The sequence below is a fragment of the Agelaius tricolor genome, unplaced genomic scaffold (assembly GCF_023055355.1).
Source record: "Agelaius tricolor isolate 1412-34295 unplaced genomic scaffold, bAgeTri1.0.p SCAF_36, whole genome shotgun sequence".
Classification (NCBI taxonomy): Eukaryota; Metazoa; Chordata; class Aves; order Passeriformes; family Icteridae; genus Agelaius; species Agelaius tricolor.
Window position 1 is genome coordinate 6,312,802 of NW_027269296.1, and position 14,794 is coordinate 6,327,595.

General features: G+C 50.8%; 1 protein-coding gene across 8 annotated transcripts in view; it reads right to left on the minus strand.

The window, feature by feature from the left end:
- Positions 1-417: 417 nt before the first annotated feature.
- PUM1 (pumilio RNA binding family member 1) overlaps positions 418-14,794 on the minus strand; it is a 94,461-nt gene continuing 80,084 nt past the window's right edge. For 5 of the 8 annotated variants that reach the window (XM_071453507.1, XM_071453506.1, XM_071453502.1 and 2 more), the window contains exons 17-22: positions 13,852-13,986; positions 12,391-12,528; positions 10,541-10,666; positions 9,394-9,515; positions 6,914-7,106; positions 418-2,271 (exon numbers count right to left, since the gene is read on the minus strand). In XM_071453507.1, the coding sequence (XP_071309608.1) occupies positions 2,140-2,271; positions 6,914-7,106; positions 9,394-9,515; positions 10,541-10,666; positions 12,391-12,528; positions 13,852-13,986 (846 nt within the window). In that variant the 3' untranslated portion in view covers positions 418-2,139. The remainder of the gene's footprint in view (positions 2,272-6,913; positions 7,107-9,393; positions 9,516-10,540; positions 10,667-12,390; positions 12,529-13,851; positions 13,987-14,794) is intronic. The other 3 variants (XM_071453510.1, XM_071453509.1, XM_071453508.1) reach the window with 1 other exon arrangement.

Here is a 14,794-nt window from a genome sequence, read left to right on the forward strand (position 1 = left end):
GCAGCAAACCTCCAAAGTCCAAAACAGCACTCCATGAAAAGCACAGCTCCAGCTCTTCCCTGTGTCCTGGCCCTGGACTGAGGCTCCAATTCCATCAACAGCACAGCCCCAGCTCTTCCCTGTGTCCTGGCCCTGGACTGAGGCTCCAGTTCCATCAACAGCACAGCCCCAGCTCTTCCCTGTGTCCTGGCCCTGGACTGAGGCTCCAGTTCCATCAATAGCACAGCCCCAGCTCTTCCCTGTGTCCTGGCCCTGGATTGCAGCTCCAATTCCATCAATAGCACAGCCCCAGCTCTTCCCTGTGTCCTGCTCCTGCTCCAAATTCCAATTCAACATTCCATGAGAAGCTCCAGCTCTTCCCCTCGTCCCCTGGATTGAGGCTTCAAACTCCAACAAACAATTCCATGAAACCCCGAACCAGATTCCAAAGTTCTGTATTTTTCAAAATAAAGATCACACGTTGTTTAGAGACAATCTACACAAGAGTTACAAAAAATAGTCGCCCAGGCAGAAGCATACACAGGTTTGTTAATTATACACATATGGTTACAAGTGTGCTTGCAAAAAAGTTCATTGGAAATATACACAAGGCTCTGTAAATGTACACCGTGTAGTGTTACAATTCTATATTCAAACGAGGAAAATTGACAGTATGTTACATTCACTTACAAGTAGACAAAATGCAAAATACAGTTCATCTTCTGTACAAAAAAGGGGGAGGTGATTCACACTTTACAAGGTGAAAAGGGGCTCTGATTGTAAGGAAAACTAGGAGGGGGCTGTACTTTTGCACTTTTTGTTTCTTACTGTCACAAAAGAAGCAAAACATTACTTTGTAAGATTCAAAAAAACACTATTTGGAACTGAATCAGGTCTGTAGAACATTTAGAAAGGATCTCTACCGTCCAACTAGGTGACAAATAAAACCAAGCAGTTTATTTTTCTTCCTTTTTTGTTTTTAAACATTAACTAGGCTGTATAAAGAGAACATTTCCTTCAAAAGAAAAAATTTACTTCTGGTTGAAATTACAATTTACAATATACAACACTATATGCTACGACCATAAAAGGTGTGAATATACACTGAAATGCACAGGTTTTGCTAAATTCTTTTTTTTTTCCTGTTTTCTTACCAAAAAACGGGTTTTATGTCGATTCAAACTTCTCCACATTTACATTACAGAGGTTTACAAATGTACAATTGTACAGTCAGAAGTATGTTCCACTACTAGGGTACATTATAGATACAGATCAGACATCAAAACAAGAAAATACTACAAATTTTTATATATGTAAAGTCTACACCAAGTATACACTATATATTTATAGAAGCAAGACCAAAGCCGAGTTGGATTTTTTTGTTTTTCCTCATGCTAAATAATCAAATTGTGTCTCTCCAGGTGAACAGAGGAGTGGGCATAAAAAACCCCCCAAATCCTCCACTTTTAGATCATCTCTAGGTGTTTTCTCAAAATGCCAGCTAAGCTCCCTCCTTCAGCATGTCAGTCACAAATAAAATAGAAATAAAGCCATTAAAAAGTCCCAAAACCGGAATTTTGGTGTCTTTGTTTAAAACCAAACTTTAGCAAGTTGAATTTTTCTCTGTTTAGTATTTCTACCAGTGGTGTCACTGAACTAAAATTCCAACTTCTTGCTGATTTTTGGGCTAAAAGGAGGAAAAAAAAAACCCCAAAAAAAGGTATTTGCAAAAAAGGATGAATTAAAAACAGGGGTTTTTTTCCTGTTTTGTTTGTTGTCTTCGAACCAACCACCCTGAAAGTCTCCACATTTGGAATATAGATACAACAGTGAACAAAAATGTGGCCTTCCATGTACATCTGAGACCTATGTACAAGAATTCTATACACCAGTAAAACAGCAGGGCAATTAGTTAATTAAAAAAAATAATTAGTACATGTTATGCATAATAAAATTAAAGAAATTTACAAAGGCTTCTCTTTTTTTTTTTTTGTGGTTTTTTTTTCTGCTTTTCTTTGCTTGTTTTTTTTTTTTTTTCTTTTTTTCCTCTGGGTTTTGTTTGTGTTTTTTTAGCAACCGTGGCGGGTGGTGTGGGTGGGTTCTGGGGTGGATTCCTGGTGGATTCCTGGGATCCTGGAGTGCCTCTGGAGCAGCCCCTGCTCAGATGATGCCATTGGGGGGGCCGCAGATGGGCCCCAAATCCACCCCATTTTTCATGTAGTATTTCTCCAGCTTGGCCAGGATGTGCTTGCCGTAGGTGTATTTGCGCAGCGTGGCGATGTGGGGCCGGATCTGGGCAAAAGCAACAAAAAAATGGGATTTAAGACAGAAATAATGCCATGAAAAAGGCCCCTTGCCCTGCTCTCCATCCCAGCTCCAGCCCTTCCCAGTGTCCTGCTCCCGCATGGAAGCTCCAAATTCCAATTCAACATTCCACGAACAGCACAGCCCCAGCTCTTCTCTGTGTCCTGCTCCTGGACTGCAGCTCCAATTCCATGAACAGCTCTGCTCCAAGCCTTCCCTGTGTCCTGCTCCCACACCGAAGCTCCAAACTCCAACTAAATGTCCCATGAAAAGCAGAACCCCAGCTCTTCCCCATGTCCTGGTCCCACAGTGGAGCTCCAAATTCCAATTCAACATTCCATGAAAAGCAGAGCTCCAACCCCTTCCCTGTGTCCTGCTCCTGGATTGCAGCTCCAATTCCATGAAAAGCACAAAAGCACAGCTCCAACCCTTCCTTGTGTCCTGCTCCCACACAGAAGCTCCAAATTCCAATTTAACATTCCATGAACAGCTCTCCTCCAAGCCTTCCCTGTGTCCTGGTCCCACAGTGAAGCTCCAAACTCCAACTGAACATTCCATGAACAGCAGAGCCCCAGCCCCTCCCCATGTCCTGCTCCCCTCAGGATTTAGGAACCTGAGTGGGGTCACACCCATCCCCAGGGTCAAACCAACCCCCCCAGACCCCAGAAGTCTTGGCTGGCACTGATGCCTCAGGTTTAGATTTTCTATTTTTCAGATTCTGTTCTGCTTTGGTGTGTGGGTCTGGGTTCACATCAGGGCATGGTGAGCTCTGTGCACAGAGCAGGGAGACAAAACAATTCCTGCTCCAGCTGGGCACCAAGGACAAATGATCCAAATCTCAGCCCAGGAGCACAAACCCCGTGGGCTGGAGAGAGAAAAACAAGCAGGGTGGGACTGCAGGGGCTAAAGCTGGAATGGGACAATGAACTGCAAGGTGCAAATGGAGCAGAACTGATCCAAGGGAGAGACCCCGTGCCCGGCCGTGCATTTTGGGGCCATTTTGGTTCATCTTGGGTGCAGCCCTGGCTGGGCTCTGGTGCTACCCAAGGTAGATCCATGGATCCATTATCCTTTTAATTTATCCTTTTAAGAAATCCCTGCTTTATTCTTTAGCTCTGTCCAGCCTCTGCTCTAGGGCAGCCTTCCCAAGGCATCAGCATCACACAGTTCTGGAATCCAGGCAGTGTTCCCCAATTCCCAGTGGGATTCTGCACAAGGCAAGCACTGGGGCTTTGGATTAAATGGATTCCCACTGCCTGGGAAGGGTCAGATGGGATATTGGGAAGGAATTCCTGGCTGTGAGGGTGGGCAGGGGCTGGGCTGGAATTGCCAGAGCAGCTGTGGCTGCCCCTGGAGCCCTGGCAGTGCCCAAGGCCAGGCTGGACATTGGGGCTGGCACAGTGGGAGGTGTCCCTGCCATGGCAGGGGTGGCACTGGGTGGGATTTAAGGGTTCTCTAACTCAAACCATTCCAGGATTCCATGATTTCCACATTTTCTCCTCTCCAAGTGGATGTGCAGCATTCCCTGCTCCAAGGCTGTCCACATCCACCACTGCCCCTAACAGGGACCTCATCTCCAACTGCTCCTGGCTCAGCAGCTCAGCCTCCAGTCCCTCACATTCCTGTTGCACTCCAGGGACCCCATTCCCAAAGCACAGATCCAACCTGGCCCCCATTCCCAGCAGGAATGACTCCTGTGCCCAGCAGGAGCAGAGAAGCTCCAATTCCAACCATTCCTTCTCTATCCAGCTTCATCTCTTTCACTTTCTCCCTTTACTGACACAACTGTTAAAATCACTTTTCAATTTCATTTTTAAAAATAAAATCTTAAATAAAATCTCATTTTTAGCCCTATCCCAAGCTGCTGTTTTCCACAACCAGCAGCCATTCCCACAGCCCCTGGCTCCATTTTTCCAGGCTTTCCTGAAGCCTGGGATCACAGCTGAAATCACATTCACTCAGGCCCACTTAGCTGTCAACCCTGAGCTATTTTTGACAGCCCCACTGATAATCTAATTTGCATTTTATCCAAGGGCTTTGCTCCATGGGAAAAAGAAAGTAAGAAATGTTAGGAGCAATAATTTGTATTTTTTTTAATACACAATTCTCTGTTATGGATTAACAAATCCAGGGCCCTGCTGCTGCCACAGATAAATTGGGTGTATCCCTTGCCAGATATCCTTATTTAATTATCTTTAGCATTTCTTGTGCACTAAAACAGATTTGGGGTTAAAAGAATGACTCTGAGTGGCTCCTAAACCTAAGATTTAACCTCCCTTAGGATTATTCCAGCTGTTTGTGTTGATTCTGTGCATATGGAGGTCAAAGCAGCTCCCTCACACAAATTCCCACTGCTTTCCCAGAAAAATCAGTCTGGTTTAGTCAAGGATGCTTAAATATAATTTAAAAAAAAGCTTCATTAGCATTTGAATGCCTGACATTATTCAAGATAAATAAATCTCAGCTTTTCCATGCCTGGGTCAGTCAGGATTTCATTTCTCTGGCTGTACCTGGGCTTTTTCATCAAATAACCCCAACAAATGTCACTGAGGAAAATTAAAATCCCCTCAGCCCCACCCCCATCTAAAGCCTGTTATTCTCCATCCACTGCCATTCTGCAGCCCTGCAAATGTGACCTTTAAAAGCAGGAAAATGAAGATATTCCCTGTTCCAGGGCTCCCTGCCCCTGGAGCAGCAGGCACAGGGGATGGCAGCAAGGCAGATTTCATTGCAAATGGCTTCATTCTGGATAAATCTGAGCTCCTGGGATGGCTGTGCACTCACACACTGCAGGGCAATGCTAAACCATGGGAGTTTGGGGTATCAGGAGGATTCTTCTCCATGGAAAGGGTGCTCAGGCATTGGAACTGCCCAGGGAGGTTTGGAGTCCCCAGCCCTGGGGGTGTCCAAGGAATTACTGGAGGTGGCACTCAGGGCTCTGCTGGGGACAAGGTGGGGACAGGGCACAGGCTGCCCTCAGTGGCCTTGGGGGGCTTTTCCAGCCTCAGGGATCCCAGGATTCTGGGAAGTGTCACACCAAAATCCATTTAGAAGTGAGAAACAGGATTTGATGAATTGCTGTGGGCCCTGAGGTGGCACCAGCACGGTGGCACCAGGCAAGGCCAGTGGCCTTGGAGGGACATGGAGGGACATGGAGGGACAGGTGGGGCTGGCAGCCACAGGCACAGGGACACATCCAGCAGGGACACAGGGACAGTCACAGGGACACAGCCACAGCAGACAGGCACAGGGACAGATCCAGCAGGGACACAGCCTGAGGGACACAGGGACAGTCACAGGGACACAGCCACAGCAGACAGGCACAGGGACAGATCCAGCAGGGACACAGCCACAGGGACACAATGGGACACAGCCTGAGGGACAAAGGGACACAGGCAGGGGGACACAGCCCACAGGGACAGAGCAAGAGAGGCAGAGCCCAAGGGGCACAACCCACAGGGACACAGAGGGACACAAGCATCAGGAACAGAGGAGCACAGGCAGGAGCACACAGAGAGGGACACAAGCAGCAGGGGCACGGCCCACAGGGACAGAGAGGGACAGCTTGCAGGGACACAGCCCTAGGGACACAGGCAGGGGGACACACTGGGACACAGGTAAAGGGGCACAGGCCACAGGGACACCACAGAGCCAGAGGGACACCACAGCCCCAGGGACACAGAGGGACAGAGATGGGGGACACAGGCAGGGGACACAAGCAGGGGGACAGAGATGGGGGACACAGCCCCAGGGACACAGAGGGACAGAGATGGGGGACACAGGCAGGGGACACAGCCCCAGGCCTGGGTGGCTCCCGGTGTCACTCTGGTGTCCCCAGCCTGGGAGCCACAGGCCCTGGCAGGAGCGCGGCGCCTGCTCGGTGCAGAACTGGGTCACTGGGACACGGGCACTGCTGCCAGCTGCAGCTCCAGCCCAGGGCAGCTCCGTACTCCTCCAGAAAGCTGGAGAGGGATTTGTGACACGGGAATGGAGTGACAGCACACAGGGAATGGCTGCACTCGGACACAGGGCAGGGACAGATGGGACACTAGGATGGAATTGTTCTGGGACCCCAACATCAGCAGCACCTGGACATGCTGGACAGAGTCCAGGAGTTTCTGGAGCTGCTGCAGGGCTGGAGCCCCTCTGGAGCCAGGCTGGGAGAGCTGGGGGTGCTGCCCTGGAGAGGAGAAGGCTCCAGGGAGAGCTCAGAGCCCTTGCAGGGCCTGAAGGGGCTCCAGGAGAGCTGCAGAGGGACTGGGGCCAAGGATGGAGGGACAGGAGGCAGGGAATGGCTGCCAGTGGCAGAGGGCAGGGCTGGATGGGATCTTGGCAATTGGGAATTGTTCCCTGGCAGGGTGGGCAGGGGCTGGGCTGGAATTGCCAGAGCAGCTGGGGCTGCCCCTGGAGCCCTGGCAGTGCCCAAGGCCAGGCTGGACATTGGGGCTGGCAGCACCTGGCACAGTGGAAGTGTCCCTGGGGTGGAACAAGATGAGTTTTGAGGTCCCTTCCAGCCCAAACCCTTCCATAATTTCCACCTCCCAGTCACTGAAACACTCCAACCCCTCTGCCTTCCCTTCCCTCAGGGCCCAGCAGTGCCAGGCTGTCCCTCCCCAGCCCCAGTGCCCACCTTGTGCATGACAATCTTCCTCTGGGCCGGCTCTGCCACGTCGATCATCTTCTGCACCACGTAGTTGGCGTACTGATCCTTCATCATGGTGTATAAGGCACTGTGGGGGCCGTCGTTCATGGTGCACACCTCGTCGATGAGCATGGCCCGCTCCGTGCGCGACGCGTGCGTCACACACTTCTCCACCACATTGCTGAGGGGACACGGCAGCGTCAGCGCGGCGGGAACGGGGAAATGGGGATGGGAACGGGGATGGGAATGGGAATGGGGAATGGGAGTGGGGATGGGAAATGGGGAATGGGGATGGGAATGGGAATGGGGAATGGGAAATGGGGATGGGAAATGGGGATGGGAAATGGGGATTGGAACGGGGATGGGAATGGGAATGGGGAATGGGGAATGGGGAATGGGAGTGGGGATGGGAAATGGGGAATGGGGATGGGAATGGGAATGGGGATGGGAAATGGGGATGGGAAATGGGGATGGGAATGGGGAATGGGGATGGGGAATGGGGATGGGAACGGGGAATGGGGATGGGAATGGGGATGGGGAATGGGAATGGGAGTGGGGATGGGAATGGGAAATCGGGATGGGAATGGGGAATGGGGATGGGAACGGGGATGGGGAATGGGAATGGGGATGGGAATGGGGATGGGGAATGGGGATGGGAACGGGGAATGGGGATGGGAATGGGGATGGGGAATGGGGAATGGGAGTGGGGATGGGGAATGGGAGTGGGGATGGGAATGGGAACGGGGATGGGGAATGGGGATGGGAATGGGGATGGGGAATGGGGAATGGGAATGAGGATGGGGAATGGGAATGAGGATGGGGAATGGGGATGGGGAATGGGAATGGGGGAACGGGGTTGGGATATGGGGGAACAGGGTTGGGATATGGGGATGGGAATAGGGAATGGGGGAATGGGAACGGGGGAATGGGGATGGGGATGGGAACAGGAATAGGAATGGGAATGGGAACTGGGAACGAAAATGGGAATGGGAACTGGGAACAGGAATGGGAACTGGGAGTGGGAACTAGGAATGGGGCAGGGAACTCGGCAGGGAAGTGGGAATGGAGCACAGAAGTGGGAATGGAGCAGGGAACTGGGAACGGGAACAGGGAACTGGGAATGGAGCAGGGAACTGGGAACAGAGCAGGGAACTGAGCACAGGATGTCTCCTCGAACCTCTTCACCCAGCCCTAAGAAGATCTCATGTGCTGCTACAAGGGCAGGGGATTTGTGCTGGCAGAGCTCAGCAATGTCAAACAAGATTTGGGATCTCAGTGGGAATTTGGGATCTGGACCAGCTCGTATTTCACCCCAATTTGTGCTTTGGGATCTGAGTGGGAATTTGGGAACTGGACCAGTTCAGGCCAGTGTCCAGTGATGCTCTATGAGGTCAGTGTCCACTCTCACTAGAGAAGCCAAGTTGTTGTTTTGATTTTCTCCCCACTGGAACGTGGTGGGAATGGACATCCAAGGTTAGAACAACACAGAAATGCTGGTTCAGGAATGAAAAATCTCAGCCAAGCAGAGGATTTCCAGAATTCCTGAATATATTAATGAGCAGCCTGAGCTCTCTGGAGAGGCAGAAGTAGGGTACATGAAAGGGGACCACGAGCTGTGCTGGGCTCATCCCACACCCCTGCCTGACTCACAGCACCACCCAGAGGGTCTGCTCAGCTCAGGGGACCCTCCACTAATTAATGGAGCTGGAAAGAAGTTTGGGAAAAAAGAACCAGGCAAAGCAGGGAGGAAGAACCTGAAATCACAACGTGAAGATCACGCTCTCCTAATTCTCATTAATGTTCCACTTCCCTTGTGTCCATGGGTACTCTCATCAGAGGAAGGGGGAATTTTGAGCCTTTGAAGAGCTCAGCCTTCATGTTCTGAGGGCTGGAAGCTCATCCAGCAGGGATTCACACACGTGGGAAGCAGTGCTTTGTCCTGACATCACCAATACCTGGATCCTGCCTCACCCACGTGTGGCTCTGGAGCATCTGGGAATGCTGCAGCTCCCCTTGGAGGGGTCCCTCCCTGGGTGTGACTCCAAAGGGACACAGCAAAAAGCTGGGAATGACTCAGTGAGTGGAAATTCCTCTGGGAAAAGCGGGATGGATTGTGCTGCACTGATTTCCCAAGTCTCCCCATGGCTGGACACAGCATCCCAGGGCAGTGAATGTTCTTAAAATCCAAGGGGTAGTGACAACTTAAACCCCATGAAAATAAATGAGATAAACCAAAACACACAAGAATTCCTGGTGAAATTCAGGAGCTTGGTTTACAGCTACCCTTCCACATCTCCATCCTCCTCCATGACAGACTGGCTGACACACCTCAGTTTATAACTATTACAAATAACATTTTTTATGAAGCAAAAGTCACTTTCACCTCCCCTACACCCACCCCTACATCTTCTGCAGCCCCTCCATGTGTCCATGCTGCCAGAGGGAGAATTTAAGGAAGGAATTACTACCTGGCAAATTTATGTTGACTCAACACAAGCACGTTGCCTCTGATTTCTGCTACAATCTTGCTCTTGTCCTCGGGCCGGCCGTGCTCCAGGACGTGCTGGATAACGTAATTCCCATACTGATCCTGGGTGGGAGGCAGCAGAGATGGGCACAAAAGGTGGGTAAGGGACTAGAAGCATTCCCAGAAAACTGACTCCCAAAGTGCATTCTGAGTTAGAAGTTCAACTAAAGATTAATTATAATATTTACTGTACAAATCAGACCAATATTTTCTCTGAAAAATGTGCATTCTAGGGTGGTACCAGGTGGTAAAATGATGCATTTTTGTAGAAATTTTCTTAATTTACAGTATTCAAAATGATGTCCTTGCACAGGCAATGTCCATATTCTGCTTATTCCCAGGTTTTTTCCCCTCTCCAGGTTCAAACCTACCAAATCCCATGTCCTGGAGGGGTGTGCCACGGGTCTGGCTATGGGACACTGCTCTGAATTTGGGAATTTTCAGACCACAGGATATTTATTTTCCAGTTCAGGGTACCACAGGCATGGCCTGAGGTCCATGCCCAGCCTCTTCCCTCTTCCCAGTGGAGCACACAGGACTTGGGCCCTGGACCAGCTCGTATTTCACCAGTTTGTGCCTTGGGATGTGAGTGGCAACTTGGGAACTGGATCAGAACTAGGTTTGCTGCTTTCTCCACAGGCCCCAAGAGCAGAATCCATGTAAAACCCTGGCACACCATGTTCTCCCAGGGACTGCAGGGAGGAGGGAAGGCAGCCAGGAGGGGGTGAGCACAGAACCCACTCTTTTTAAGAATTCCAGTGACTTTGAATTCTTAAAGCCAGGAGGGATGCCAGGAGCTGATTCACTCCTTTTCCTTGGAGTGATCAGCTCCTGGCACCCCTCCTGCACTGGAGCTCCTGGAAGAGCTCCTGGCTCTTCCCTGCACTGGAGAGAAGCCCCAGGACGTGGAGCCTCCTGAGGCAGGGAGGTGCCAACACCCCTGGCCCCCCTGGCCCTGCGCCCGTGGCCAAAGCAGGCAGTGCTGATGGAATTCCTGCCTGCTGTGCTCACTCCCATCCCTTCTCCAGGCGGGAATCTCCCTGCAGGAGCTGTCCCAGCACTCAGCAGTGACCTGGGGACCCACTGACCTGCACCAGCTGCTCCGTGTGCTGGTGGAGCTCCTCCAGGATGGGCAGGGTCTGCTCGGGCAGACAGTGCTCCAGGATCCGCTGGATCACCCGGCAGCCGTAGGGGTGCGTGGACAGAGCAAACACCTGGGGACAAGGGACAGGCAGCAGCGTGCCATTAGTCCTTGGGAATCCCAGAAACCTGCCAGGATTCCTGCAGGGAATGCCAGCTCCAGGCAGCACCAGCTGGGAAACACCCACCGGGATCCCAGGCACATCCCATCCCTACCTGGGGAAGGCTCAGCTTCCCCAACTATGAAAAGCAAATGGTAAAACCTCTTGATTCATAAAAAAAACCAAACCTGGAACAACCAAGCATTGCTGGAAGGTTGGTTATTCTTTCCAAATAATTCCAGCACATTGTTTGCCAGCACAAATTTTAAGCTATTTAAGAAATGCTATGAACCAGAAAAGTTAAAAATGCCCAGCAAAGGATTTTCCTCAACTGTTTGGATTTGTTTAAAAGCCTTAACAGTGCTTAGGAGAAGTGACAACAAAGAATCTTTCTCATTTCTAATGGATTAGCAGATCTGTGGGTGAGAACATGACACATTCTGTTATTGCTGCTCCGTTTTCTGTCTGAAGCACAAAGTCCCATTTGGTTGCTTTGATTTAACAACAGCAGCAAATCCAAGCACTGAAGTTTAAATCAACAGCCACACATTTTTAATAACTGGTGAGTAAACCCTGCAGGGAAACAGGGCTTGGAGTGCAATTAACTGCAGGAAAATCATCTGGAGGTGCTAAGTTTAATCTGCTGTGTGAAGGTTCAGATAAAACTGTGACAACTGGTCAAGGAAATGTCAGCGCCATCAGCTGAGCTCACAGAGCTGTTTCTGCTTTCCCAAACTCCCAGTGGAAAATCCAAGCCTAAATTCTAATCAGGAGCAAGTTTCCAGGCACAATGCTGCTTGTTTTGACCCAGCCAACCAAATCCCCACTTTCCCCAGCTCCCAGCTCCTGGTTCCTGCTGTAGCAGCCCCTGGCTGTCCTCACATCCCTGGGGCAAGTCCTCAAAACTTCAAAGTGCCCCTGCAAAGCCAATTAAATTGAGGCTGGGAACACCCCAAAAGCAGCACTTTTGTACTGGGACCTGAGGCAGGCAGAGTAAAGCCAGCCACAACTGATACCCAATGATCAATTCAGGAGAGGACAGCAATAAAAAAGCAAAAAGGAAGAGAGTGTCAAGGACAATTGTCCATTTCTAGATGAAACTCCTGCTTCTTCCTTGCTCTGAGGCCCCTGGGAATCAGCATTCAGCCTTCCTCTAAGTCACCTGCACAGACAGGGATCAGAATGATACTTTGCTCTCCTGTGCATCCCCCATTTTCCTCTCTGCTCCCTTCAAAGAGAAACAAATCTGAAATGCACAAAGTTCACCAATTCTTTGGGTTATCAGGGTCACCTGCCACTAAAAGGGGATCAGCTCTGGGCTCAGAACTTGCTGGGGTTTTACACAGGTGAGGTGATAATTAAGGAATTAATGGAGTTCAGGCATGGCTAAGGTACCTCAGCAGCACAAAACTCTGCTCACCACCTTCACTGGAAGATGGATTAGGGAGAGCCTTGTTTTCCCTCATCACTCAAAACCACTCAGTATTCCAGGAGAACAGACTTGTGCAAGGAGGTTTTACTCTGACAGCTCTGCCCAGAAATGGTAACACAGATGTGACCAAGGGGTTTCTGGACTCTCACGTGGCTGAATCAACCCTGCAAGCAACAGCTGCTGAAACTGAGAATTCCCAGGAGGTGAAGTCCCAGCCACTCTGAGGCTGTTCCAAGCTGGCAGCAGGAGCTGGGCAGGGCCTCACCTGTCCCTTGAAGGCATCAATGATGAACTGCAGGGACTGGGGCTGCACACACTCGATGCACTTCTGCACCACGTGGTTCCCGTTCTGGTCCTTGACGCACTTGAGCACGTGCCCGTCCAGCTCCCGAACCATCTCGTTCTACAGAGGACACAGCACAAACAGAAAGCACCACCAGCATCCCCAGCTCAGAGGGCACAGCTGGCACTGCTGGCCTGGGCAGGAATGGCACAGGAGTGAGGGGTGCTCCCATGGCCAGGAGGTGAGGCTTGGCTGGACACAGAAACCAGCAGGGTTCTCCCCTGCCCTGACCCCCTGTTAGCAGCCTGGCCTGCTGGGAGGGGCCCTGGAACAGAGCCTGGAGCTCCCTTCCAACCCAGCCCATCCATGGATGGGACTCTGGGAAGATGAAGCCCTCCTCCCTGATGAGCATCCTCCTGCAAGCATCCAAATTAAAAAAAATCCTGACTGAGCCAGAGTTTTCCTGTGCAGCCTCCATTTTCCTCTCTGCTCCCCTCAAGAGAAGGAAATCTTAAAATGCACAAAGTTCACAAACTCTGGGTTATCAGGGTTACCTGTCACTAAAACAGGCTCAGCTCTGGGCTCAGAACTTGCTGGGATTTTACACAGGTGATAATTAAAGAATTGATGAAGTTTAGACATGACTATGTATCCCATGTGCAGGGTGGAAGCTTCACTCACAAACAGAAATGACACTTTGGGGCATTTTAATGCTTTGACAAGATCTGGGTGAATTCAGTTTTGTAACTGAACCAAACCCAGGAATTTGGGGAGGACTGAGTACTGAAAAATGCCACTCTGGAGGAGACAGAAAATCCTTGGAGCAGCAGTGCTGGAGCCTGGGCACAGCCCTGCTGACACACTTGGCTCAGGTTCAGCCTAAAGGGAAGGACCACCCCTAAATCCTCTTTCATATTTTTAATTTCATAACCTACATTGAGATTCCTGTTACAACAATTCCCAATCCTTTCTGCCCAGCGTATTTTTCATCTCAATTCATTGTTCCTAAAGCCCTTGAGGAAGTGCTTTATTAATGAGCTCTGAGTGGGGCTATCAGCCACATCTCTCCAAAGCCAGGATGAGGAGCTCCTCATCCATCTCCCTGCAGGAGCGCAGGATGCTGACCCACATAGCAAGAACTCAGTGAATATTAAAGGCAAAACTCTTCCTTCAAGGGATTTAAAAATCTCTTTTAAAAATTCACCCTCATTTTCAGTTTTCCCTACGCACATGATCTGCTTCCAGGGAATTAACAGAGAAGCAGCCCCATGGCCAGGGAAGGGGAACAAGGAGGTGACAATGACAACAAGGACGGTGGCACGGACTCGTCACACACAAGGAACACCACAAACATGCCAGGAACCAAACCAAAGGAACAGCAGGCACAAGAGGGACAGCTCAGGAACATCAAACATCAAGAAGAAAGTTAAAATTGAAACTTACAATTACCTGCTGGTCTGGGGGGATGAACTCCAGGGCCTTCTGGATCACCCTGCAGCCGTACATCTGCAGGGCCAGGGACAGCACGTGCCCACGGATGCGCTCTGCCAGCGCCAGCTTCTGCTCCAGGCTGCCAAACTGGGACAGGAGCAACAGTCACTGCCAGGACAAACCCCTGCCCTGGCCACTGGCACTGCCCTCCCACCCTGGAGGCAGGAGCTGCCCACTGAGAAGGATCAAAGATCAATCCCACGGGAAAGGGGGGAACTGGCACGGCCAGACGTGTTCTGTGCCTGCCTGCACACCCCAAAGGGGCTGGGGCCACCAGGGTGACCACCCAACCCTGGACAGGTCACAGCCCCAGGGCTGCCAGAACTCCAGAAGTGCTGGGACAATGTCTCAGGCATGCCCAGTGGCATTGTTGGGGTGTGTGGGCAGGGCCAGGAGTTGGATTTGATCCTTGTGGTGCCTTCCAGCTCAGGAGGTTCTGTGATTCTGACTCTCAATTACTGGGCACAAGCACCAGAACACCTGGTGAAGGACCAGAGCAGTGTCCAGGGAGAGGGGTGGAGGGACACAACACCTTTCCAGCAGCTGCTCTTACTGGAGAAGTTTCTCCCTTGTTCCCAAGTCCAGGAGCAGTGACAGCTCAGGGCAGCACCCTGGACAAGCTGTGCTGGATCTGCACTCACAGAATGCCAGGGAGCTTTGGGCTGGAAGGGACCTTAAGGCTCAGCTCATTCCAACCCCCATCCACCTTCCACTGGAAATTTGCATCTCCTGAACGCTGCTCTTTATTGGGACACATTTTGCTTCTCAAAGTGTCACTTTTCAGATTAATCTGAGCCCCACCCCTCAGTCACCCCAGCAGTGAAGATCCAACAGCTTGTGGGGAGGAGATGGTGTCAGTGATGAAGGGGTTTAGCCTCAAGGCAGGGTTTGCCAG